This window comes from Manacus vitellinus, unplaced genomic scaffold, assembly GCF_001715985.3.
Source record: "Manacus vitellinus isolate BGI_N305 unplaced genomic scaffold, ASM171598v3 scaffold_1_pilon, whole genome shotgun sequence".
NCBI lineage: Eukaryota > Metazoa > Chordata > Aves > Passeriformes > Pipridae > Manacus > Manacus vitellinus.
In genome coordinates this window covers 24,287,267-24,311,619 of record NW_021939396.1, presented here as the reverse complement: position 1 = coordinate 24,311,619, position 24,353 = coordinate 24,287,267, and the positions used below count along the sequence as shown (strand labels likewise).

The window sequence follows — 24,353 nt, the reverse complement described above, 5'->3', positions numbered from 1 at the left end:
GGGGGACGAGGACGGCGAATATCGCGCGTGTGGGCAGCGGTGTCGGAGCCGCGTTGTGCCGCTGGGTGTGGCGCTGCTCAGCCCGCGGAGTTCGCCTCGCCGCGATCCTGGGAGCCGGGACATGCATGGGAGCTGTGACATGATGCTGGGCCATTGGTGTGGTCTTGGCGTTTTGCTGCTTTGGTGTTAAGTTAAAGAAGGCGTGCTTTTATTAGGCATTTTAGATTGAAAAGCCTGCCTAGGGGATTTTGCTGCCCAGGCAGCTGCATTTTTTCATTCAAAGTGCAGTTGATCTGAAATGAACTTTTACATCCTGTCCAGCCATAGTAAAGTATCTGTAGTAGAAGATCTGTCTGATCTTACAGTGCCTCGTATGAACTTGTAACACTTTACCTACCCTGTTACAGTAAATTAATATACTTAAGTAAGTCTTTTAGCTGGATTCTGGTTTTTTTTGTTAAACCTTTCTCATTGCTGGTATATTACTACGGCCCTTTCCTTGTTTGGCTGTTTTGGTATGTAATGAAGTACGCCCATCTTCAGCCTTTTATCACAGGGTTAAAGGAGAAACGAGACAGTATTAGACTTCATGTTATCATTAAATCTGTAGGAACTTCTTGTTTTGAGATGCCTTTTCCTCCCTCAAATTTAGTTGAAATTGAAAAGAGGGGTAGGAATCAAGCATTGAGGTTAGCTGGCTGGACCACGTGGCACATGGATGGGGAGAGGCTGAGGAACAGAGGATTTTTCCACCTAGAGAAGGTGATAATTGTAGCCCTCCCCTACCAAATGGTGGGAGGGGTGTATAGAAGGCAGAGCCCCAGTTTTCCCAGTTAGGAGAGGCAGGTGACCTATAGACATATATTGGCCTACTTGAAAGATACATTCCTCGTGTGTGTAATGAGTAATTGTTTAACTGAGAGTTCATAAGGATTAACATAAAGTGCATCTCAGCCTCTGAAAATTCAACCCCCACTACTCTCCTGGTTTTGTTTATGCCTTTTAAGTCCTGGATTCTCTTCTCCCCCCTTATGTTAATTTTTATGAACAAAGCTGCTTCTCTGTCATACTCAACCTATTCATCTGTGAGACTGAATGCTTAACATAAATCTTTCAGTGTGAGCATTCTTCCTGCCTTCCCTTGAAAAGTTTCATTATCATCACCATTATCTAGCTCAATTGTGTCAGTCGAGGGTGAGGGACAGGAAAATGTACAGGTGATGAATAGCGAGCAGGGTGTTAAATAATTGGTGCTGTAACTCTAAAACAGTGAATACAAAAGTGACAGAGCTAGCAGGGAGTATTCATGTAAGAACATGGACCATGGAAGCTGTATTCAGCCTGGAGAAAAAGAGAAGACTATGGGGAATCTGGTTTCCACTGTGTCATGGGTGGAACCAATGTGGAGAATGGAATTTTCATGGGAAGAAGAAGAGAAAATATTTTCATGGCAAGAATCATTAAACGTTGAGAATAAAGGTGCCCAAAAAGGTTGCAGAATGTCCATCCCTGGAGGCTTTGCACAGTCATCTGGATAAATTCCAGGTCCATCTGAATTAACATAACCTGATATATCTTTGAATTCATCCCCACTTTGAGCAGGAGATTGAACTAGGTGACCTCTGGACATTCTTTCTAACCAAACTATTCTATGGTTGAGAAGTGGAGCATTTACTTGAAGACTAAAAATGCTTATGGAATTTAAGCAAGTTAAGGTTTTTTTTTTTTCTTTTTTAAATACTCATTTTGCTTTAGAAAATTTATTTTAAGGACAGGTAAACTCTCTTTTTACTCTTAATCTGCTACTTGTGTGATTAAAAATTTACACTTCTTTCCTATGAGATTTGAGATCTCAATGCCTCAATAATCATTTCGAAGGCAAGAGGCCAAAGTCTGCTGCATTGATGAAGTTCATAAGTATGTATATTAGTAACGCGGTATAAGTTCTTCTCCAGAGAAAGAAAGAAATGGCAGTTTGCATCTTTTAAGAAAAAATGTAGCCACTTAGAGAAAATGTGATTGTTAGAACAAGCAGTCTGACAGCTAAACTGTTATACTGATATGTTGATGTTTGTAAATTTATTTTTTTTGTGTGATTTGCAGTTGTCTTTTCTGCAATGCCTATGGTGTATCTATATTTAGAAATAATGTCTTATTGCACTACTCTAACAGCAAAAATTCAAGGCATGAAAAATGCTGTTCCCAAGAATGATAAAAAGAGACGAAAACAACTGGCTGATGAAGTTGCCAAACTAGAGGCAGAACTTGAACAGAAGCAGAAGGAGGAACTAAAGCAGCTGAAGGAAGCTTTACCTGAACAGAATAAGGTAGGTGCCATAACTTCAGCTGGTGTTGTACAGGTACAATTTGTGTTAAGGCTCTTTAACTTCTAAAAATCATAATGAAATAACACTTTAAAGTACTTATCCTTTTCTTCACGGTATTAGTAACTCTTTCCAACTTCAGAAAGATTCAGCTTTTGGGATGAGTGGGCATTGCTGGAAGAGGCGTTTAACAGTGGGATTTTCTTCTTGTTGTTGAGCACTGTTGAGAAGAAGTGGTTTGGTTGCTCAAAGAATCACTTTCAAAGATATCGTCAAAAGTAGGTTTAATATAAATTTGCAAAAGCACAACAAAATTTGATGGCAAGGTTTACTGTTACCTAATCCGTGGATGAGGCATACAAGGAAAATTGAATTAATTTAGAATGATTTGCATAGAGACTGGGGATGCAAAAGAGAGACCCTAGCATTGAGTTTAAGATTCAGAGTGGACCCCCTTACTTTCTAAACTGCTGATGGAGCCTAGTTGTGGCTGAGTTTAAACTTAGTCACGGACTTGGGTGGCTGTTTACATCCAAAGGATTTTAGCAGCACTTAATCATTGACTAATTTGCAAGGTGGTTCAATAGGATTAACTGTAATCACAATAGTAACTCACTTATGTATAGATCCAAGACAGCAACATTCATATTACACTTGCTCTAGGGTGTTTAAATCAATTCACACAGACATGCACACAGACACAAAGATATATATCTATAAATGTACAATTCCCCTTTGCCAGTGGTGCTGGCAAAGCCCACTGTGGCCCAGGAGACTGCTTAGGGTCTCACTTAGGACCACTGCGTTTAGGGTCAGCTTTAGACATTAATAACTTCCCATCCTGGCACTAACCCAAGTTGATAATTACTGAAATTATTCATTAGTCCAGTAACAATGGTAACATTCTGCTCCAGTTCTGATTGAGGTGGATAATGTTCCAAGGCTAAGGGGGACGGTAGGGCAGGTAACTGATTATTTCCAATTCACTTCCTTGGTCAGGCAAAAGGTATCCCTGGTATGAACGGTGCCACTCCCATGGAAGCCATGCAAGAGTTCTGGTATGCTCAAGGGACACTTCACCAGCCAACTCACTACACAAAGGCCAAGGTGTAATGAGAATTTCTGAGGTTGTAAAGCAGGCCCAAAGAGGTAGAGAAGGCCCGCGTAGGGGTAAGGGTGCACCACCAGAAGAAGTCTTTGGTTTTGCTCTTAAGGCTGCCATGAGTAGCTCAGTCATGTTAGAGAATTATTTTTTTAAGTTACTGTTATATTGCCACTCTTAAGTATCTTATGTAGACTACTAGAGTATTGTTGACCTTCAGTAGGTGTTTGACTTATCCAGTGTGTTTTATCTTGCAATTCTGTCAACAGTGTAACTGATTTTTTTTGTCAGAGGACACTTTCTTTGATGAGAATTGTCTTCATAAATGCTGCTGTTCTGCCTTGTTGGCAACATAGCTGCATACTTAAATGATGCCAGTTTGATGACAAACCACTTATTTTTTAACAGAGGCTTAGCATTATTCAAATTTAGTTGCAGAAAATATGACCACCTGAGTAAACTAGACACTACTAAATAGTTGTGTGACATACAAAAGTTGACCTGTGTTTTAACTGTTAATAAGGAGAGTGTTGGAAACTTCAGAAATATTGAATTTGCAATCCATAGACTTAATTCTGTATATCCAGTACTGTAAAGTATTCTATTTGTACCATGTGCCTGAATTTAAGGACCGATTGTGCAAGTAGGCCTGTTCATTTACTTTCTCCTACCCGAATAGAAATAGAGCTTGTGGCTAAATTGGTGCCATAGTTACCTGTGAATGACACTTGCTCTGTGCTCATACATGTCCTGAAGTGTTTTCCTAAGAGTGTGTGGCTTTTGGCTGCTAAAATCTTGTAAAGAGGCAAACAAAAACCTGTATGGCTGATAGTTTCTGGACTAGGTGTTTTCTGATTAGTGACCTAACAAACAGTTAACCAGAACATACTTTTATTTGAAAAGGAAAGTGAAAACATGACTATTGGGGGAAATAGTTTTGATTGAGAAGCATCTGCTGAGAATCCTTGTGCATAAAATGTGTTCAATTGCAAGAGTTATGACCTTACAACAGTTTTCTTTAGTAGTTTTTAATCAGATGCTTAAACAGATGATTGATGGATAAGTGTTAAACATGATGCTTCTGTTTACCTGTATCTTAGATTAGTTTCAAAAATTTGTTTTATTTTGCTAAATGAGTGTCACAGGCAGACTGGAAACTTTGAACAAAGTTTTTCAGAGAAGCCTGTCCGAGTGACAAGGTTCAGAAAGGACCCACTTGCTTTCTAAACTCGTTCTCAGAGAGGAGTCTAGCTGCACCTGGATCCAGTCTTAGCCCCAGACTTAGTCAACAGTTTATGTTTAAAGGATTAGAGGTGTAGTTGAACCTTTATACAACTTTGCCCCTGAGGGTTAAGGATGGCAAACCAAATATGTTTATAGGATTAGAATAAATTATTTTTCTAAATTGGTGATTATGATAACAATAATGATTAGACTAAAAGAGCCTAATTGGAATTATTTGTTACACAGTATAGATAGCTATAACTGCTACTATATTGTTGGTTCCTTTATCAGGAACCTTGTTTGCCACACCCTCACTGCTGTCAGTTTCTGTCAGGAAATTTGTTCTTCTTCAGAGCCTTTAACTTAGGGATTGGTGAGCTCGGCTGGTCTCAGTACTCTTCAATACCAAAAGCAGTATCACCCCCTTCTCTATGCAGCACTCAGAACTTCTGCAAACAGGGTATTGTCGGAGGTGTTTTACCCCCACTTAGGCAGAGTATCCTGCTACAATGAGCTGGAAAAGCTTTCTGATGAAGATGGAGGATCTTTCAAGCTAAAATCCTTAGCCTGGACTCAGCTTCGCCTGCGAAGATCTTGTTTTGATATGTATGGTTTCTTTCCCTTCTCAGCTTTTTATTTAGATTGAACATATTCATGCTTCCAAAGGTGACATCTAGCTCATACAGTTACAGGGTTAGCTTTGTAGTTTTTCTTGAGAAGTGTCAACTCCCTGTCTTTTCCAACTGCTGGTTACACTTTGGTATGGAAGGTGGAGTCTTCTGCTTAGTTGTCACAGACTTGATAATGGCTGGCTGGATACCAGTGGCTATTGTGATGAGGAAAACCTTTTCTTTCCACCAATGAGCAGTGTTCACACTTCAGTATGTAAGAGAACTTACTGAAGAGAACATACTGAAGTATGAAAGGGAACAGCTTGAGATGCTCCTTTCCTAACCGTGTCTTTGTCAAGACTACAGAAAAAGTAATGAACTGCATGACCATGGTTTGGGATATGAAATGCTCTACTTTTGGTTTTGACAGGTACTGCACCATACACAGATCTTTGTGGCTAAAATTTGTAAATATGCCCATGAACAGAACTTAAAACTGTTTCAGAAGATGCATATCTTTATACTAATAAGAACATCTAACTTTTTTTTTTTTTAGACAGATTCTGTAGCTGATGGGGTTGCAAATTTAGAACTTGAAGGAGTAGAGCGACAGATTCAGCATCCTCGAATATCAAAAGCACAGAAGAGGCGGGTATGACTTCACATTAAATATTTTACAAATAATTGATTGACATTATGTTCAATTAAACTTTATTGCACTAACCGAAGTTAAACAATTTTACAGGGGACTGGCTAATTCAGTATTGATGCTGTACCTACTGGGTGCCTTGAAAATCTGTAAATCTGCTGCCTAGAGATATGTAAGCATTTTATAAATAGTTGTACTTGTCTACCCTCAGCCATGAGCTGGGAATCAGAATAGGTCAGGAAATGGGAGACAGAAAAAAGAAATTATGTAAAGCAAATGGGTTTTGAAAGCATTTCGCTAAAAATTTATTAAAATTAAATCGAATTAAAATAATGGATGAAATTTTAAAAATTAATTAAAATAATGGAAAATACTATGTGGAAAATATGCAATAGTAGGACTTTACTTGTTTAACAAAAGAACATTAATACTGAACTTCTTTTAAAATTTTGAGTTGTTAAGAAACACTACCTGGTGTCCTGGCTGTTAGACTTAAATCTGGTTAAGCCTCAGATATTAAGCTATGATGGATTAACATTCTCATTGTACCTGCATGAATATTAGTTCAGGGCCAGAGGAGTGCTGCTTTATTGCATAGTCCATCCCCTCTTACATGATCACTGCAAACATAATAAAAGGATGTTCATAATTCATGGCACCATGTCTAGGCAAGCTGGCAGCTCTAGTCTGGTTTTCCTATATTGTGATTGCCTGAACCAGTCTGGTCTTGATTTATGTTGAATTTCAAGAATGAAAGTGAAAAGATCATTTCCTGTACTGCTTCCTTTTTTATTTGCTTTCTTGTTAACTTAAGCATGAACTTATGAAACATTCTATGAAGGTAATTTTTGTGTATTATTGCATCCCTTCTAGTATTCTTTATATGCATTCTTATCCATTATTTAGGTTAGGAGCAGTCCTTTATGATGTATAGTACCTAGCCTGGGGGGTTTGTTTCCTGACGTGAGCTCCATTATTCAATCATATGCTTTAGTCATAGGTCTCACACTTATTATGTATTTTCTGATGTTTAATTAGAATTCCCCTACTTGAGTGGTGAAATAGGTGATCTTGAAGAAATAGCTGTAATTAATAGCCTTTGTATGAGTGTTGTAAAGTGTTATTTTGCATGCTGATATAATTAAGACTTCTGTCCCATAATTTTAGGTGTATTGGAGACAATTAGGATATATTGGTCACTTACAATTTGCTAAAGTTTGAGTTTAGAAGGTCCCTAATGGGTAGTACCGATTCAGGCAAATATTTCACAGATAAAAATGTACTGAGAAAATATTTGAAGAGTTAGAAGCAAGCACTAAGCCAAGAACTAAATTTTAACAGGCATATTCTAAATTTTAACATTTGATGTAATTTTTGTGTTTTTAATATAAGGAGAAAAAAGCTGCCTTGGAGAAAGAAAGAGAAGAAAGGATAGCTGAAGCTGAGATAGAAAATTTAACAGGTGCTAGACATCTTGAAAGTCAGAAACTTGCCTCCCTTTTGGCAGCAAGGCACTTAGAGATTAAACAGATCCCTTCAGATGGCCATTGCATGTACAAAGCTATTGAAGATCAGCTCAAGGATCGCCAGAATTCCTGGACTGTTGCAACTCTGAGGAACCAAACAGCAAAATATATGCAAAGTCACTTTGATGACTTCCTGCCCTTTCTTACAAACCCTAATACTGGAGACATGTATAGCAAAGGTAAGACTTGTGGCATAAGAGATTTAGAAAAGTATTATAACTGTTTCTGATAAATCTCAATATGAGTTATAGATGAATTGGGACCTTTGTGGTGTTTGTTCTTGAACTGTTATTTTATTGGTTTGACTGTGTTTTATGGAACACAAAATTATGATCCACTATGAAACTTAGTATACCTGAATCTTAGTAATTTAATTTTTTTTTAAAGTAATCTATCAAACATTATTCCCCATTAAAAAAAAAAAAAATCACAATTTACTGGTTACTAGATGGCAATCATGTTCCAGGATGTGATTTAAGTTGTTATAAGCAGCTTGTCTACCAGGTTAGGGATGATTTTTTTGTCAAGTTTTATATTGGTTTTTGCAACATAGGAAAGCTGTTGAAAATAGTTGTGAAATTCAAGAAAATCTATTTTATAATTATTTTATAATACTTTGCATAGATGCACTTTTTAATTCTACCCTTTATTTTCATTGTTAACGCAAGGTTTTTTGGAACCCATTCTTACAAACAGACTAAACCAAAAAATATAAAGAGCTTTAGTATGGAGCAATGGCTCAGTAAATGCAGTTAAATGGAGTTTATGTACCTCTTATTTGAGCAATACATGATTTATTTATTATGCCTGGAATACCACACAAATGACTGCATAATTTTTTTTAACTTAATGCTACATTCAGTTAATAGGTGTTGCTGTGGATCTCCTTTGGTCACTGGGGGCTGTCTTTCCCATGTTGACAGAGATAATTGTCACAGAATAAATGTGTCCCAAGAGAATACTGAATGAAGTTCTGCAGAGCAGCAGGGAATTGTGGTTTTCTGTTATAAGGGAAATGTATGAAAAATAATTCTGAGCAGCCTTTAGAAAATCTGAAGATTCTTTTTTCTCAAAATCTGTTCTTAGGGTTCAGAAGCTTGAGGGCTTGGAATTTATAATTTTTAAACTCAGTTTCTGTAGAACATGATCTGAAAAGAGTTTATTTACCTATTTACAAAGGAACTATTTGGAATAAATAGAGTTTAAAAAAAAAAAGCTAATTTAGAAATTTAAAAAAACCCTCAACCATTGAACTACATACAGTTACAAGACTTAAAATATACCTGACACCTGGCAATTGTAAGAACTGAGTGTACTGTTGGGTTGTTTTCTAGAGTCTAAACATCCCCTGAAATTTAACAGAAGGAAAACTGTGTGCAGTTCCATGTTAGTTGTTACCAGTTTTCCGAATAAAAAGTTTAAATTATGAACTGCATTTGTTATACTCAAACTTGTTTTTATTCCGGTCTTCAGCCGTAAATTTGCTTTTCAAAACAGTTACGAATTTGGGTTTTTTTGGCCTCTGGTGTTTTTGTTTTTCTTCTCTTCAGTGAAATACATGTTTTGCTGTATAATATGCTTGTACTTTTCTGGTTCTAGTTCTTCATTGTACAGTCAGTATTTTTCCTTAGTTGCTTGTTCTCAAATAAGGGAAGTACTAAAAGTTGTCTTTTCTTTCCCTGCAGAGGAATTTGAGAAATACTGTGATGATATAGCCAATACAGCTGCGTGGGGTGGTCAGCTGGAAGTAAGTATTGTCTTGATAATTTTTATTTGGGAAATTCTGAAGTGAGTGAATATACCTTAAAAAAAAGTGCTTCTTAATAAAGAATACCTGAACACATAAGGGAACATAGTCACTAATAGTTTATTAAGAACTTCCTTCTATGGTTTTAAGTTGTTTTCCCAAAGTAGTAGCTTTTCTCGTGGTGCACTGTGTTCTAATGTATTGGATGACATGCAAGTTAATGAATCTGGTAGGTCTAAATATCGTTAGAAAGACTGACACTATGAGTGGGGGAAGACTTAAATGGTAGCAAAGCTGCCTAGATTAGAGTAAAGTTCAGTTTTTATCATGTAAACAAGAACCTGAGCTTTAGAAACTACATGTGCATTTTTGTCTTACTGTTTTATGATAGTTACCAAATTACTGAAAGTAGGCCAATGTTGTATCCTCAAAACGATGATTAGTTTAAGGCAACCTGTTTTCAATTAAAGTTTTAAAAGTTAAAATAATTTTGCTTATTTTAATAAGTTTATTTTCTGATAATATTTGTAATGTTGTGTTTGAATTGTCTGCTAAAATTAAATGCCTAGTCTTCCTGTCTCCTCCCTACATTAGATTTAATCCTATTACTGAATTGTTTTTATGCCTTAAAGCTAAGGGCTTTGTCACACATTTTGCAAACACCTATTGAAGTAGTGCAAATGGATTCCCCTCCCATTATCGTTGGTGAAGAATATTCAGGCAAACCAATAACACTTGTGTAAGTATGTAATTTCATCTCTTAAAATTAGTGCCCTTATTTCTATAACATAGGGCTCAACTTTGGTTTTCAGTTGCTCTTTTACTTTCTTATTACATATCTGACATTGAAATGCTGCTTGAATAATGACCATGCAGGTCAGAAATTGTTTTTGATTGACACATTAGTTTGAAGAAACAGTAATTGGAGTACTTAAAATGCTGACAATGTCTGATGTATATCAGTCACTGTGTATCAGCTTTATAGAATGCTGCAAGGTCATTTTGCCTGTTAGATAACTGTAAAATAATTGTGAAATTGATATAAGATCTGGGAGGAAACTTTTTTTCCCTCTTCAGAGTATATGTCAATATGTGCCTGGAAGTCACCAGAATTAAAAATTGTCTTTATTAATGAATGCTCTTGTATTTAATGAATATTTTCCATATATTTTCTGTGATCAAACTTGGCTTTATTTAAGGTGTCTTCCAGTGTTGTTACTGTTTGGCATGACATGTACTTTTAGTTAAACTGAACACTAATTCTATAACTTTTTTTTTTTTTAGGTATATGAGGCATGCCTATGGATTAGGAGAACATTACAACTCTGTAAAACTTGTAACAGATACTGCTACAGAAAACAGCAGCTAGCATACAAAAGTGGTACATTCGCATGGATAACAGTTGCATCATGATGTGTTGGGCTTCAGGCAATTCCCAGACAGACTGGAAAGTAGAACTAAATGGAATGTATTAACAATGAGGGAAAAAAAAAAAGACATGGAAGGTTTGACTATAAATCAGACATAGCTCTTGATTTAAAACAAACCCAAACCAAATCCACATCATAATATTTTGAACTTGTTGGTATTAATTATGTTTAGAAGATCTTCTCTAATATGGTGGCTATATAGATCAGATTTTTTTTTTAAATAAAGCTTCTTCCCAAGCTGCAGTGAAAATACTGAGTAGTAAATGTTTTGGTTAATCTACATTTCTGCTGAACAATTAAGGTTACTTGAAGGTTCCTATTCCATTATTTCTGTTAGATTTTGATGATAAAAGAAGAGTTAAGGCATTTGAAATGATTGTATTTTGGTTGATGGAATATCCTCTACAGTGTTCCTTTAGTTCTATCAGGATCTACTTGTAAAGCTGTAGTAAGGATCTCCTTCTTTATTTGGACATAGAAGACCTGGAGGCAAATCCAGTAGTAAAATACCTAACTTGGCTGAAGGAATTGCACAATTTTTTTAAAGACTTTCATGTGAGATTTTTGCCAAGGATTGAGTTAGGGGTTTTTTGCAGTTGACAGGAGGAACTGAACACCTGTGCAGCAAGAGCATTGCTGTTTATGACTGTACATATTAGCATTGATGCAAGTTATCTGCACTGTTCATTCTTCATAGTCTTTCATTTGTGCATTTCAATGATACAGGAATCTAACAAAGAGCCCCTCAATGTCCTCATAAAACTCATCTGAACTCATCATTTATGGATCTGCTGATCTAAGCACTTTGTCATCGAAAGTGTAATGTTTTATAATGCTTAAAAAAGCTGGTTGCATGCATGTAGAAATAACCACTTTGGGTTTTATCAGTAATTTTAAAGGTGATCTGGAGAACAATTAAGTTTAATTGCTTCTTTGATGCACAGAGACTTGAAAGGTGGGAATTTTAGTGTGGCTTGACTTTTTACGTTAGAAACGTAAATTGTTGTCTTTAAGTCACTATAAATGTGACTTCAAAATTAGAAGCATACTGAAACCAAAGTTGTAATGCAAATGTTTTTTTAACAGGTGATTTTTAAATTATTTTTTGTTTAAAGCCTTAGTTAGTAACATAATTATCTGTATTTTACTGCTGCTGAGTTGGTTTGGACAAAAGTGGTTCATATCCAGATTAGACACCTTTGCCCTGGTTTGAGGATTATGACCTAACAGTACACATCTTGTAGCCCTAAAGCTAGCTAGTAGATTGACATTCCTGGAACGTACAAATTAGAAAGAAAAATCTGCTCTTATTTAAGAAGGAGATAAGTGTTCACTTTATGGGTCAGATTATGTCTGATTTAAAGCACTTTGAGAGAGAGGGAGGGAAAAAAATCAGATAATTATAGCAGAGGGTTTTGGACAAGCAGTTCTTTAAACTGGTGCCTGCCAGGAAAACAAAGTATTAACAAGACCATAAGTTTTTACATCCTTATTTATCTGTTACAGTATAGCAAATATAGTTGGTTTATATATCAAACCAGCTGGTTTACTATAGAATTTGGCTTACTAACTTGATTGTATAAAATTATGTTTTTAATTTCAAACAAAAAATAGGATACAATAGCTTGGATAAAGTGTTTCTATTCATAATACCATTATGAATTTCACTAAAAATAATAATCAAAAATACTCTTCTCTGCATTTTTTTGAATTGATGTGATATGAAATGCACGTGCTGCATTTTATAGATACTTGGTGAGAAAGGTTCTTTGCTTTATTTGGGTCCCAGTTTTGTTTGATTAACCGAGAGAGAAAAGATGCTGGAATCAGGGAGCACCCCTACCAACAGTTTGTCATATTGAGGATGTTTACAGTTCGTTTAAAGTTAAATAATGTTCTAATGTAGTGAGTGAAAGATTCTTACTCATGCTGTATGGGACTTGCCAAAAAGTAATAAATTGGTTTATTTGTGGCAAATCTTGTTGTTGTCGCTTTGTATTTTGTACTCAGATACTTCACTTCTTATTTCTTAGTAAGAATAAGCTTACCCATTTACCCCTTGTGACTTTAGGGTCCTACTGTAGTATGAATTCTCAAGCAACTGTTTATATTCAAGCAGATAGAGCTTTGCTCTGTGTGAAATAAAAGTGTTTCTAAACAAAATTTATCCTCAACAGTTGAACTTTTCTGAAAAGTTGTGTTTGAAAATACTGTTGAACTTCACCATGCATAAAAATGATCAAGTGAAGCCGAGAGGTTTTTTTTCCCGCAGTTTAGCTTTTAACTTCTTTGTCAGTTTACATTTTCTCTGCAGAATAGTGGTACTTCCTTTGAGTTTCAATGCATTTCAGTAGCTTTTCTTACTTTTATCTGCAATTCACTGACATCAGTTTCTTCAGCTACTATATGTCTTAAGGATTCTTAGGTGTTCTTTTTCCAGATTGAGATTAGTTTCCACTAGGAATGCTCACATGAACGGGAGGGAAACTGTCTAGTGATCCACAATAAATTGTGTACAATATTCTGAAAGGGACAAACCAATTTGTTGTTGAAAGCAATGGGTATAATTAGGCAAACTAGGACACAGAAGAACTCACCTCCTCTTGAAGGCACCTGTGGCATTTAGTGCTCTTCTCTGTCCCTTTCACTTGCTCTGCACCAGTCTCTGCTCCCCTGTGCATGCCCAGCTGTGTGGGCTGCAGCTAGCCCTGGAGAGCGGGTGGGAGGTGGGTGGCTGTGGGAGGGAGTGCTCTCATAAACTGTTTAAATAGTCCATGAGTTCGAGAGGGTTTTTTAAAAGAAAGAAATAATATAAAATGCAATGAAGCTGTGATGCTCCTTGTGCGCATTTGTCCAATTCTCATAACTTCTTGTGTTTATGAATATTAAAATGTTGCACCAAAGCTAAAACAGAACTTTACGTTTAGAGTGGTTGAGGTGGTGTAGTTTAGGAACAGCACTCCCTAATTTAGTGCCTCCCTCCTCCTGCCCCAAGACTCTCCCAAACCAGGCGTCCTCGCTCCCCTCCCTCTTCCCATGGGAGATACAAAAGGCAGAGATGATGGATTGAGATGAGAATAATTTACTGTAAACAGCAGTGCGATGAGAAAATGAACAGTAACAGCAACAATACTAATAACAGTGTACAAAAGAGAGGGTGGTTTACATGCAAAAATGCTCACCAGGCCCAGGACAATGAAAAATAATGGCAGACAGACCCTCTGCACCCTCCCTTTTTTTCCTGTCTACAAGCCATGCCCACCTTCTTCCTGGAAGTGAGAATCCCTGACCTTCACCCCCTGTGGTGACATGAGATGGTATAGAATAACAGCCCAGGCACACCCACATGGTGCCAGGCTCTACCCCCTCACACCTACTACAAAAAAATTTAACTAAAATCCAGGACAGGAGGGAAAGCTACTGAGAAATCCGTTGGCATAGTCAGAAGAGAAACGCGTGTTCTGTGTGTTTGCTTCAGGCTGCAGGTCCCTTGTTTGTGTGTCAATATTGCTCAAAGGGACCACACTTCTCAGAAATTCTTTAGCTGAGGATTTCCCCAGTTGGAGATGAGTTTTCCAGCTTCTTCAGGCTCAGCCTTGTAGGTCACAGGGAGATGTTTGTTTGGGGTTTTCTGAGCACATTGATTGATAGAGCCATCTGACAGACTAGAACAGCTTTAAAGGTATGTCTTGTTATTCAGCCTATTTACAGTGCTGGTGTGTTGTATTCAGTAGGATTAACTCACCTGATGCTTATTCCTTTAGACAAGTTTTCCATTCCATTCTTATCCTTGACTCTGCCTTTCTCATACGAGCTATCATACCTAGTGCTTTTCAAATAAATCATTCTATTAGAAAATAGCTGAAGAGTTGCAGTGGTGGACTGTAGTCTCTTTCTGCTGGGACTGGGGACTGTTGAAGTTACTGAGGAATTTTACCATTTGATCTGTTATTGCTGGGGACTCCCGGAGCTCTCAGCTGTGTACCGTGGTGGTTGTGAGCACATCCCAGGCAAAGAACACTGCTTACCTCTTTTGGGCACAAAGTCAAAGTGAGCAAGTCACCCTTGGTTTGCTGCTTGAATTTCAGTTTTTGTCATTTTTTGTTTATATTTCCAAGGACCTTTCTATGATCACACCTCCCTTCAGTTTAGCAGCAGCTGCACATCTCATTAAAGCAGTTTCTATTTCTTGCACCTCATTAATGAAGGTGTTACAAGACTGGACTGGACATCACTAATGGACTTTGTCACACAGCATTAGCTATCTCACTCAGTGGATGCCTTGAACTTTTATAATTCTCTCTGAACCTGTCTACATCATGGAACACCAATCCCAACAAGCATGGAGTGTTTCTGGCAGACTTTGTTATGTGGCACCAAATACTTTGTTAGCTGGACAAAAATTACCCAAGTTATTACACAGAAATCACTCATTTCATAGGCCTTTCACCTCTTGAAAAGGCTTCTTCGTCTCAGAGTTGATAATGATTTCTTTGCATGTGCAGTTCTCACTGCTTCTTCTCTGACTGCCAGTAAGAGTTCCAACCACATGATGATTTTTTTCAAAATCTGGACTTCATCCATGAGTGTCTGGATGCAGGCCAGGGAGCTAATATCAAATAGTTTGTAGTAGCAATTCTCTATTATAACTCATAGAGTACGTAATGAAAAGAGTGACTTGGAAATAGAATGTCCTAAATTCCATGGCCATCTCCCTCAGCCAAGCAGTTCTCAAGACACACTTGCATTTATATTTACTTTCTGAAGCGCTGAAAGTCCTAATTTTTCCCTAGGTCCTCTTAAAGTTACAGAGTTTTTGGAATAAAGATTTGTGTGTTGGATAATGAACTTTCAACCCCATATTAAATGATGTAATGCAGTTAAAAGTTGCTCTTTTAACAAGCAAGAAAGAGGCTGAGGTGGATATGCCTCATTCCAAACGTGGGTGACTTAAAGGGTCCCATTATGGAAAAATAAATGGAGCTTCATACCCATAATTACTTTAGCTGACATGTTTAGCTGTGCAGCAATAAAACATACATCATCTTAATATATATTGTTAATCTTGCCAATGATTTATACCATCTGAAATTACCTCACCAGGTTAGATAAAATGAAGTCAGTGAAAAGCAGCTAAGCTTGATAATTAGGCTAGACAAAGTGGCAAGTAGGTTTTTCACTGCTTAATATATGTTATTACAAATTATTTAAATGCTGAAAGATAACATGAAATTCCTTTCTTTTAGCTATAGTTAGTCCTGCTGCAGATGTGTTCAAACAAAATAGGTATTTCAGATATTTCATAACAGTAAATAGACACGGTTTTGTTTCATTTGGAGAACTGCATTTCAATGTGCTAAGATTTTAGGTTAAGAAATACCTCCAGCCTTGACATTCTCCTGATAAATCATGGTTGCAAAGCAACTAACAAGAGAACTTCATTGTTGTGTGTGTGTGTATGTGTGTTGGAGTACATTTCTGTCTGTACTGCTTGGGAGAGGACATTTTTGTTTAGGTATGTTTCTTCCTATCTTTTCTCACCTGAGAGAAGTCAACGTGGAGGTGACAGAAACTGGGAATCTTTTTAATTTTCAGAAAATCAAATTGTGTAATCGTCTGCCTTTTCCATTTGAAGATGATTATTCTTTATCTGAAGTGTACGGCATTTGTACTTATTGGGATATTTTCAAGCAATTTAGCATAAAATGAGATTACGTTACATTTCATTGACCAACAATATCCTTCTTTTAAACATATAGATGTATAAAAGCAATAGTTCAAACCTGAAATTTGGAAGAAAATAAAATCCATATGCTTTTAAATTTTTCTTATCATTGTTTGTAATTTTGTAACAACTTGGAGCAATTATCTTAGTCCAAGATTTTGAACAGAACACAGTTGACTTTTTAGTCATGGCTGCACAGTTCCTTAAAGGCCATTAGCACTTATTTTCTGTATGACAGTGAACACAGGAAAACACGAATGTCTTCAAAACAAAGAACTGATTTAATAAACTGTTTGTGGTTACTCCTAGTTTTTGTTCATGACTGAGTTGTAAAGGATATGCTCCTATGCAAGCCTAATTTTATGAGGTGGTATGAATTATTGGGTTCTCTTTCTATGCTATCAGTTGAGCACAGGTGCATCTTTGTGCTTGTTATATGGGCCACCGATTTGCTGTGGTAGATAAGGTCATAGAGGTTAAATGGCTTGTCTGTAATATGATGAATTGTACAACAGGAAAGAGAATTGCATTACGCAGAGATGTGGGATGAGAAATTGAGATGGAATTGTAAATCTTTGGGAAGCATTTGGATGTGCAGTACTGAGAAACAAGAAATCCTGAGCATGTACTGTTCAACGTGAGCATAAATATCTCTGGAAGTAAATGAATTTTAAAGTCATGAAAGTATTTGGATTTTAAAACTCTCTTGTTTTTCTGGTTCTGGATGATCTAAGATAAGGAGACTTAGAGTACTATTAATTGAAGGACTGAATTTGATTGATTTCTTGTATAGCTGCTTAACCAAAGGCTTTATTCTGTTTTAGAACTTATAGGTTTATAAAACATTTTAAAGACATCAAATATGAATGCATTTTGGGTCCCAGTGTAGGTGATGGAAGGGAAGGTTGAGGACGGTCAACACCTCAGAAAGCCAAATCTCTTAAGAGCAGTTTGAAAATGGAACGTCTCCCAGCCAAGAGTAACAGCTGGATTTCACAAGCTTAAACAACTTTCCAGCTGGATGTTGCTTATGCTCCTATTTCTGTAGACACAGCTAACATTGTGAAAAAAGAGTGAGAAACTTGAGGATCTGTTTACAGCATCTATATAGTGCTTACCTTGTTATTACTGGCAAGTCATCCATGTCATGGAGTCAAGAGTCACGGAATCGTCATGGTTGGAAGGGATCTCCTGAGATCATCTAGCGTAAGCCCCTGCTTAGGCAATTTAAATCTCTTGGTACGTTAGCTATGGATAGAAATTAAGTTAGGTTTCTAAAGATGTTAAACTGAATGTTGACTAGACAATAATATTAACAGTGTCTTGTCTTTTGAAGTGAGGAGTTACTAATCTGCTGGATTGCACCCCCTTGACAGGGAAAGCAGGGTGGAAGTCCCTGGTGTCAGGGTGGTCTTTCTCTGTTGCCACTCTGTGTGTCCTTCCTGTCTCTTTAGGCTTAGGCTGTTCAGGATCAAAACCACCTCTAGTCATATGTATGATGGTCAGCCCCTGGCTGTGAAGTCAAGTGGCACAGCCTGGCTGGTGTCTGTGTTGCTTTTCACAGCAGCCTGTCCCACAGTGGGAGGCACAGCAGTTGGCTTTGGCTCTCTGTTGGACCCTGCTTGATGCATGCATGGCTCTAAGAAACAATCTTTATCTTTTGTGTGCTCCTCTCATTTTAAAGTTTCTCAAGTAAACTGAGGGCAGTTTGTTCAGCTCACAAGGGCATTGCACAGAATGGAAGTGCAGGTATGCATGCATGTTATAGAGTGCAGGATGAGGATTTTTAGGGGTTTGTGGGGATGGAAAAACTTCTGGGATATAGCATTAAATGACTGAATATGAAAAAAAAACCCAGAACTGGTGTAACCTTATCCATACTGACTTTTGGCTCTGGTTTGTTTTTTTTTTTCAAGTGAAACCTTCTCCAAACTTTGCTCCATTGCCTGGAGCAGCCCAAAAAAATGCAGGCAATGAGCAAAAAATGAAGGGTCTGATGCACAAATTTGTTTTCTAGCCCTCAGTTACTTATCAGTGTGGATGTTTGCCACAAATGCTAGTTAGAATATTATACTACTTAGAATATTATTTATACTGCATTATAAATAATAAATAAATTAGAAATTAATTTCTTCTTCCTAAATTAAAAATAATCTAAGTTGCTTTTTTGCTCTCAGAAGCCTTATGTTTTCTTTAGCAACATTACTTACTGTCCACTCCTCGCTCAGGGTTGCACATGACATGGCAGATAACAGGGGACCCTATCCTAAGGATCTCTACATTTAAGTATTAATCTTGAAGACAAAATTTAAGTGTAAATTGTGCTCTTGAAGCCTTTGCCTTCTAAACCATTTAAAAAGAACCAACACTGTACAGAACATTTGACAGAATAAGAATTCATCAGTGCTTGTGGTACAGATTTGTGGAAAGTGATCTTGAAACATTGGTGCTACAGTTTTTCTTAAAAAAAAAAGAAAGTATAGCACCTCTTATTTTGAGAAGAAAATTAAAATAAGCTGAAACATATACCTGCCAATATAGAGATGATGCTGTGCTCCTACCCAGTGTAGGATCAGTTGCTGCTGCTGTGCCATAGAGCAAGCAGGGAATGCACTCACTAGATCTATCAGATTGCTCTCTTTGGTATTGTTTACAATAACTGTTAATTAGTTTCCTAGGATAGTACCTCATTTGTGGTCAAAATAAAATGTACACCAGATGGAGAGAAAATTAATGCTGAAGCAGTAATCTATTCATATACATAATTATTCCTTGTAACTCTGTAATGGTGATGGTTCTGGCTGTTTAAACTCCAGCAACAGATAGATCAAGCAGATGACATTGCTTAAACATTATTCAGGGTTTTATTGGGTAAACCATACACAATTGATGCATGATTGCTTTTTGACTGGCTTCTTTCATGTGTTTTAATTTGATAATGTGATTAACATTTTTTCATTTAGAGACTTTGAGTTCAAATTTTGAAGTTGCAGGAAGTGTTTGGATGTACAGAAAGTGTTACAGCATTTTTGCTGTAAGTCCTAGTTTTGCTTAGTTTTGAGATTTGCTTTTAAAATATGATGTATAGATTTCTCAGTGTAGAAATAGATACATTTTTAAAAATGAAGGTAAAGAACCAGGTGTGAAATGTTTGGTAGTTTTTATGTTTGTTTGTTTGTTTGTTTGTTTTGCTGGTTTTTGTTTGTTTTTTTCTGAAACAGCTTTAAACTGAAGGAGACTCTTAGACTTCATGGAAAGTAGTGAGAAAGCATGAATTACTTTATCTTTAGAATGCTGCGTTTATAATCTGCCTGTGCTTTTATTCCTGTGGATTATTTCATTTGGAAGCAAGATCAGTGTTCCTTTCTTTTATGCTAAGAGTTTGATCATTCATGTAATTTCCCTCTTTTCTGAAACGAGTTTTTTGTCATTTCTCACCCTTTTAAAATGATTGTGTTGTTAAAAAGGTAAACTGATTCAGGAAACATGTTCCTCAGTAGGTAATTAGTCAGCAATTTCAGTGGGAGTCTCAATCTGCTTGAATTTAGGGATGTGCTTAGTATGCTTCTTCAATTAGTCCAAATTTACTTTTTTAAAAATAATTCTAGTATGTCTCCTACTCTTATAATAGATGTCTTACTTATATATTTCTTATAAGTAAGTCAAAGTTCCATAAACAGATGAAGATTTTTTTTTTTCTGTAGCTTTTGTGTTTAGAATAAAGGATTGCTGGAATGCAAATGTTTCTGAAGATTTTTGGCCCTGTGATAGAGCCAATGGGGACTTTGGCTCTATCTTGATCTTTTCACTTTGAACAATGAGATCAGCTGAGAGATGGTGAACTTTTTTTTCACTGCTGTGCAAACTGTGAGCGATATCTCGGTACTGCTCCAAATATTCTGTCACCTTCCTGAATCTGAACATTTCAGTAAGAGGGTGTTTTAAAAGCACTTAATTCTATTTTGGTTTTTTGACAGAATAAAAATGTAAACATGACATACTAAATTCATATCCCTATCATGGTAAGAGGAAGTTAAGAAGGCTGTGGCAGGTGCCCAAATGTATGGAGGTGACAAAACCAGAGCTGGTTGGGGAACCATAGTTGTGCTTCCCCTTTAAGCATGTTTAGAAAGCGATGTTTTATGTGCAATCAGGTTGGACTTTCAAATAAAAGATCAGACTATTTTCATAGCTGTCTAGTCTAAGACATAACATTGAGCATGATATAAAAACCAGTTATTTAAAAAACTAAAAGAGAGTCTATACAGGTTATATTTTTTGCACTCAACTAATTTATGTAATGTATGTAGTGCTTTTCCTTTGGGTAGGGGATAAATCAAAATCCATCAAGGACAAGGAGAAAAATATATTACTGAAGTTTACACAAGTGCTGTCCCAGAGCAAATATTCATATGGACACTTGCACAAACCTTGTCTCTGTAGGAAGAAATTCACACATACAGGTTAAACATTTAGAAACCTTCCGAAAAATATAGCGAATTCTGTAGAACATTAAAAATTCTCTATAATTTTATACAAAAAGTTATTCTGTCCAACACAGGTTTTGTTGTTAAATGTAGATGTTCTAATTCACACTGAAATGTTTGTCCTGTTTTCCTTTTTGAAAAGCAGTTTTAATTACAACATGATGTTACGCAGTGTTTCCTGTTTGATGTTATATTAACATTAGTTTAAGTTGTTGACTTTTTAAATAACATACTTTACAAATAAATGTATAAAAAAGTAAGGCAACATCAAAGTGGTAGATAGTAATTATAAATGTAGATAAAATAAGTCTTTGGTGTCAGACAGGAGTCTCGTTTATCAGCCACTGGGATATAAGATGACTTGAGGCAGCAGAAGGTAAAAGAAGAATAGGAAAATGAAGTCATGGTTTGGTAAAGTGAGTACTGGCTCTAACAGCTGCCCAAAACTTTGGGCTCCCAAGTATAGGTTCTCGTTACTCCTTTGTAGTTCTTTGCAGTTTGTGTAAAGGATGGTCATGAGAAATCTCACTGCTTTACTTTCTGATGAACTGCTAAGTAACATTTCCTCCTTCCATTTATGGATGGACAGGGAGTGTCTAAAATGGAAGAGACAGGGCTCTTCTGTCCATGGAGACTGAAATGATAGCTGAATGTGACAAATTGGTGTCAGTACGTGCAGGTGAAATCAGTCTTGCTTCTCATTCAAAATGCTTATGTGAGGACACCAGATTTCTTTGAAGTCTGCAAAGGTCTGAAAAGTTTCTCTGAATTAATCAACGTTTCTTCCTCTCATTCTGGTAAATAAGTTTTCTGTAGAAATTGTCCCAAGATGTGTTTTGAAGCAAGAGTTTTTTGGGTTTGTATTTTGTTTTGTTTTTTGTTTGGTTGTTTTTGTTTGTTTGTTTGTTTGTTTGTTTTCAATTGGTGGTTTTTTTATTTGGTTGTTTTTTTGTTTGCTCATTTTGATGTTTGTTTTTTTAATTACTGTATCTTGGAGAAATCTTCCCCTGTCTCCTTTGAAATCCTATTACAATTTCAACTTTGGCAAAATTAACCCAAATTAATCATAGTTTGAAACAACAAATCTATGCTATATATGCCTTATTTTACGTGCTGTTCTACCCAAACATTACAAATTTCTGAATGAATGATTCATTTGAGGGAAGTAATTCCAAAATGGGAAAGTGTGAAACTGATCTGTAATAAAAAAACCCCAGTGAATAATTGTACCAATGCATTTGAGCACATGGAACAGGTTTTAATGGGGTGGAAGGAATGGAATATGGGAATCAGAACATAGAAATCTTGCATAAGAGGAGAAAAAGATTTGTAAACCAGTCTAAGAGAAGACAAAGGCAACATAAGAGCTGAAAAGTCTAAATTTCAAAAGTAGCAATAGAAAAGGAAATATGAGGGGGAAAGGCAAAAAAATAATGGTTTGTGTCATTTGCAAAAATCAGGAACTAAACAAAAGTAACTGCTAAGCACCTGACTCAGCAAACTATCCAGCCACATGCTCAAGTGCATTTTCACTTAACAAAGCACTCCACAGTCAATTAAGCAATCACTAGGGTCAGGAGAAATCTTCCCATAACAGCTATGAGAAGGAATCTTGCCGTAACAACTTGAACTTTTTTCTTTTTTAATGTAGTAAAATGTAGGTTTCATGTCCCTATTGTTTAATTTATTGTTAATTCTATCGGATTACACGAAATGAGGCTAAGAAAATTATAAAGATTTTTATAATTTCTATGTAAATTTTAAATGCATATATAATGAAAAGCTCAGTTTTCGTGACTACTTTCCAAAATGTATTTGAAAAATTTGCATCAATTGCTGGTTTTCTGCCATGGAAATACACCTTAAAAATACAGGTTTTAAAGTATTTAGGAAAGAGCATTGGCATGGAATGACCTGAATTGTCTGTACTCCCTCTCCATGACAAGGAAGGGTGGCAATTTCATAAGGTTTGGAGCTATCTAGGGCAAATATTGATTATTTGGGAAAACACTGATGTTCTGCAACAGTTGTTTGATAGCAGTGGTCTATTTATCTTGCTCCTATAAGCATGTTTGAAACAACCTTTTCAAACATGTTAAAAGTGTGAATGAATTAAAGTGCACACAATTCAGTCATGATAATGAATTAACCATTTCCTTTTTGTCAATCATGGCCAAAAGTCTTATCCTTCCTCCATGCTCCCTCAAGCAGGACAGAACAGTGTGATCCAGTCATCTTTATCAGCTGTTCACCCTGTAGTTGGTGCCATTTTCATGCTGTGTTTTGCGATGTAGGAAATTGCCTAGAACCCCAGGAAAGGGATCATGTTCACAACCATAAGGTGTTTACTGAGACTACCTAATTTACTAGTATCTTATCTTAAATTGTCTAATCTAAGTAACAATTGATGATTAAGAAAGCTGCAGAACTACTACCTTTTCTTCATCAATGATGTCATTAGCAATCACATCAGAAGAGAACAAGAGTATATCTTAATTAGGATGTGAAGCAGAGGTGTAAAGACAGAATGCTTTCAGAATGCATTTGAGGTCACCTAGAAAAGATTTTTTTTGCTGTGAATATAGATCAGTAAGAATTAGGGCAAACTGTCCAAATCATGGAGTCCAGGCCATGCAAGATTGTACAAAGAATTACTTTTTTATGTAATCAATTCTATAAATGTATATAGTTGCATAAAATGTACATAGTTGCATAAAAATGTGCAAGTAGCAGCATTTAATTGGGTTGTCTCAATTATTCTGTAATTTTTATGCAAATTAAAATGGATTCTGACTTGGGAATTGGGGAACATGAATCTGTATAGTGGGCACTTTGGATAAAATATGGACCCATCTAGATGGCATATTTGAATGAGCAAGCTCTCTTTTTTTTTTAGTATATTTTAATGGATTCTTAAGAACCTGGCATGCGAGTCACTGTGCTCTGAGTCATTGTACACAGATTGGGTTGATTTTGTTCCTACACTTTGGAAGAAATTGCTGAAGTAGCAGCAAGGTTCCTGATTTCAGAGCACCTGGCAAGTATACTGTGAGATTTAGTTTGAATTATTTCTAAACTTTTGGAATTTAGAAATGTTATTTTTTTATAACCTATGGATGCATGTACGGGGGAGTTTAAAAGACATTATTTCAAATTAATTTGTGTGTGTCTAGTCACTAAGTCCCAAGCAAGGATGAGACTTTTTATTGAAATAAGCAAAATAGTTCAGCACAACTGTTTATTGTGTGAGTTTTCTGAGGTTAATGTCTTGTAGTAGTAAAGTTGTTTAGAAAACTCATGTTCTTATGCCTCTATATATCCTTCATGCTTTTTTATGGATCTAGTAAAAGCTGATATTACAATTCAGATTATTATTAGCACAGATCTTTTTGTCTTCTGTCTAATTTGGCAGCAATGGATTTTCTGTGTACTTGCTGATGATTATTAGTTAAGTTAGTTTGGCAAACAACAACTTCAGGGAGAAAAAGAATGAAACTATTTTTTGTCTCAGGTTTGAAAAGTAACCCC

At 36.3% G+C, this 24,353-nt stretch overlaps 1 protein-coding gene across 1 annotated transcript; it reads left to right on the top strand.

The window, feature by feature from the left end:
• The first annotated feature begins 2,171 nt into the window (after positions 1–2,171).
• OTUD6B (OTU domain containing 6B) lies at positions 2,172–12,590 on the top strand. The gene is made up of 6 exons (XM_029959427.1): positions 2,172–2,327; positions 5,818–5,913; positions 7,303–7,615; positions 9,122–9,183; positions 9,816–9,922; positions 10,468–12,590. Exons 1-6 carry the CDS (start codon positions 2,187–2,189, stop codon positions 10,550–10,552), a joined length of 804 nt encoding a protein of 267 aa, XP_029815287.1. The 5' UTR covers positions 2,172–2,186; the 3' UTR covers positions 10,553–12,590.
• The last annotated feature ends 11,763 nt before the right edge of the window (positions 12,591–24,353 follow it).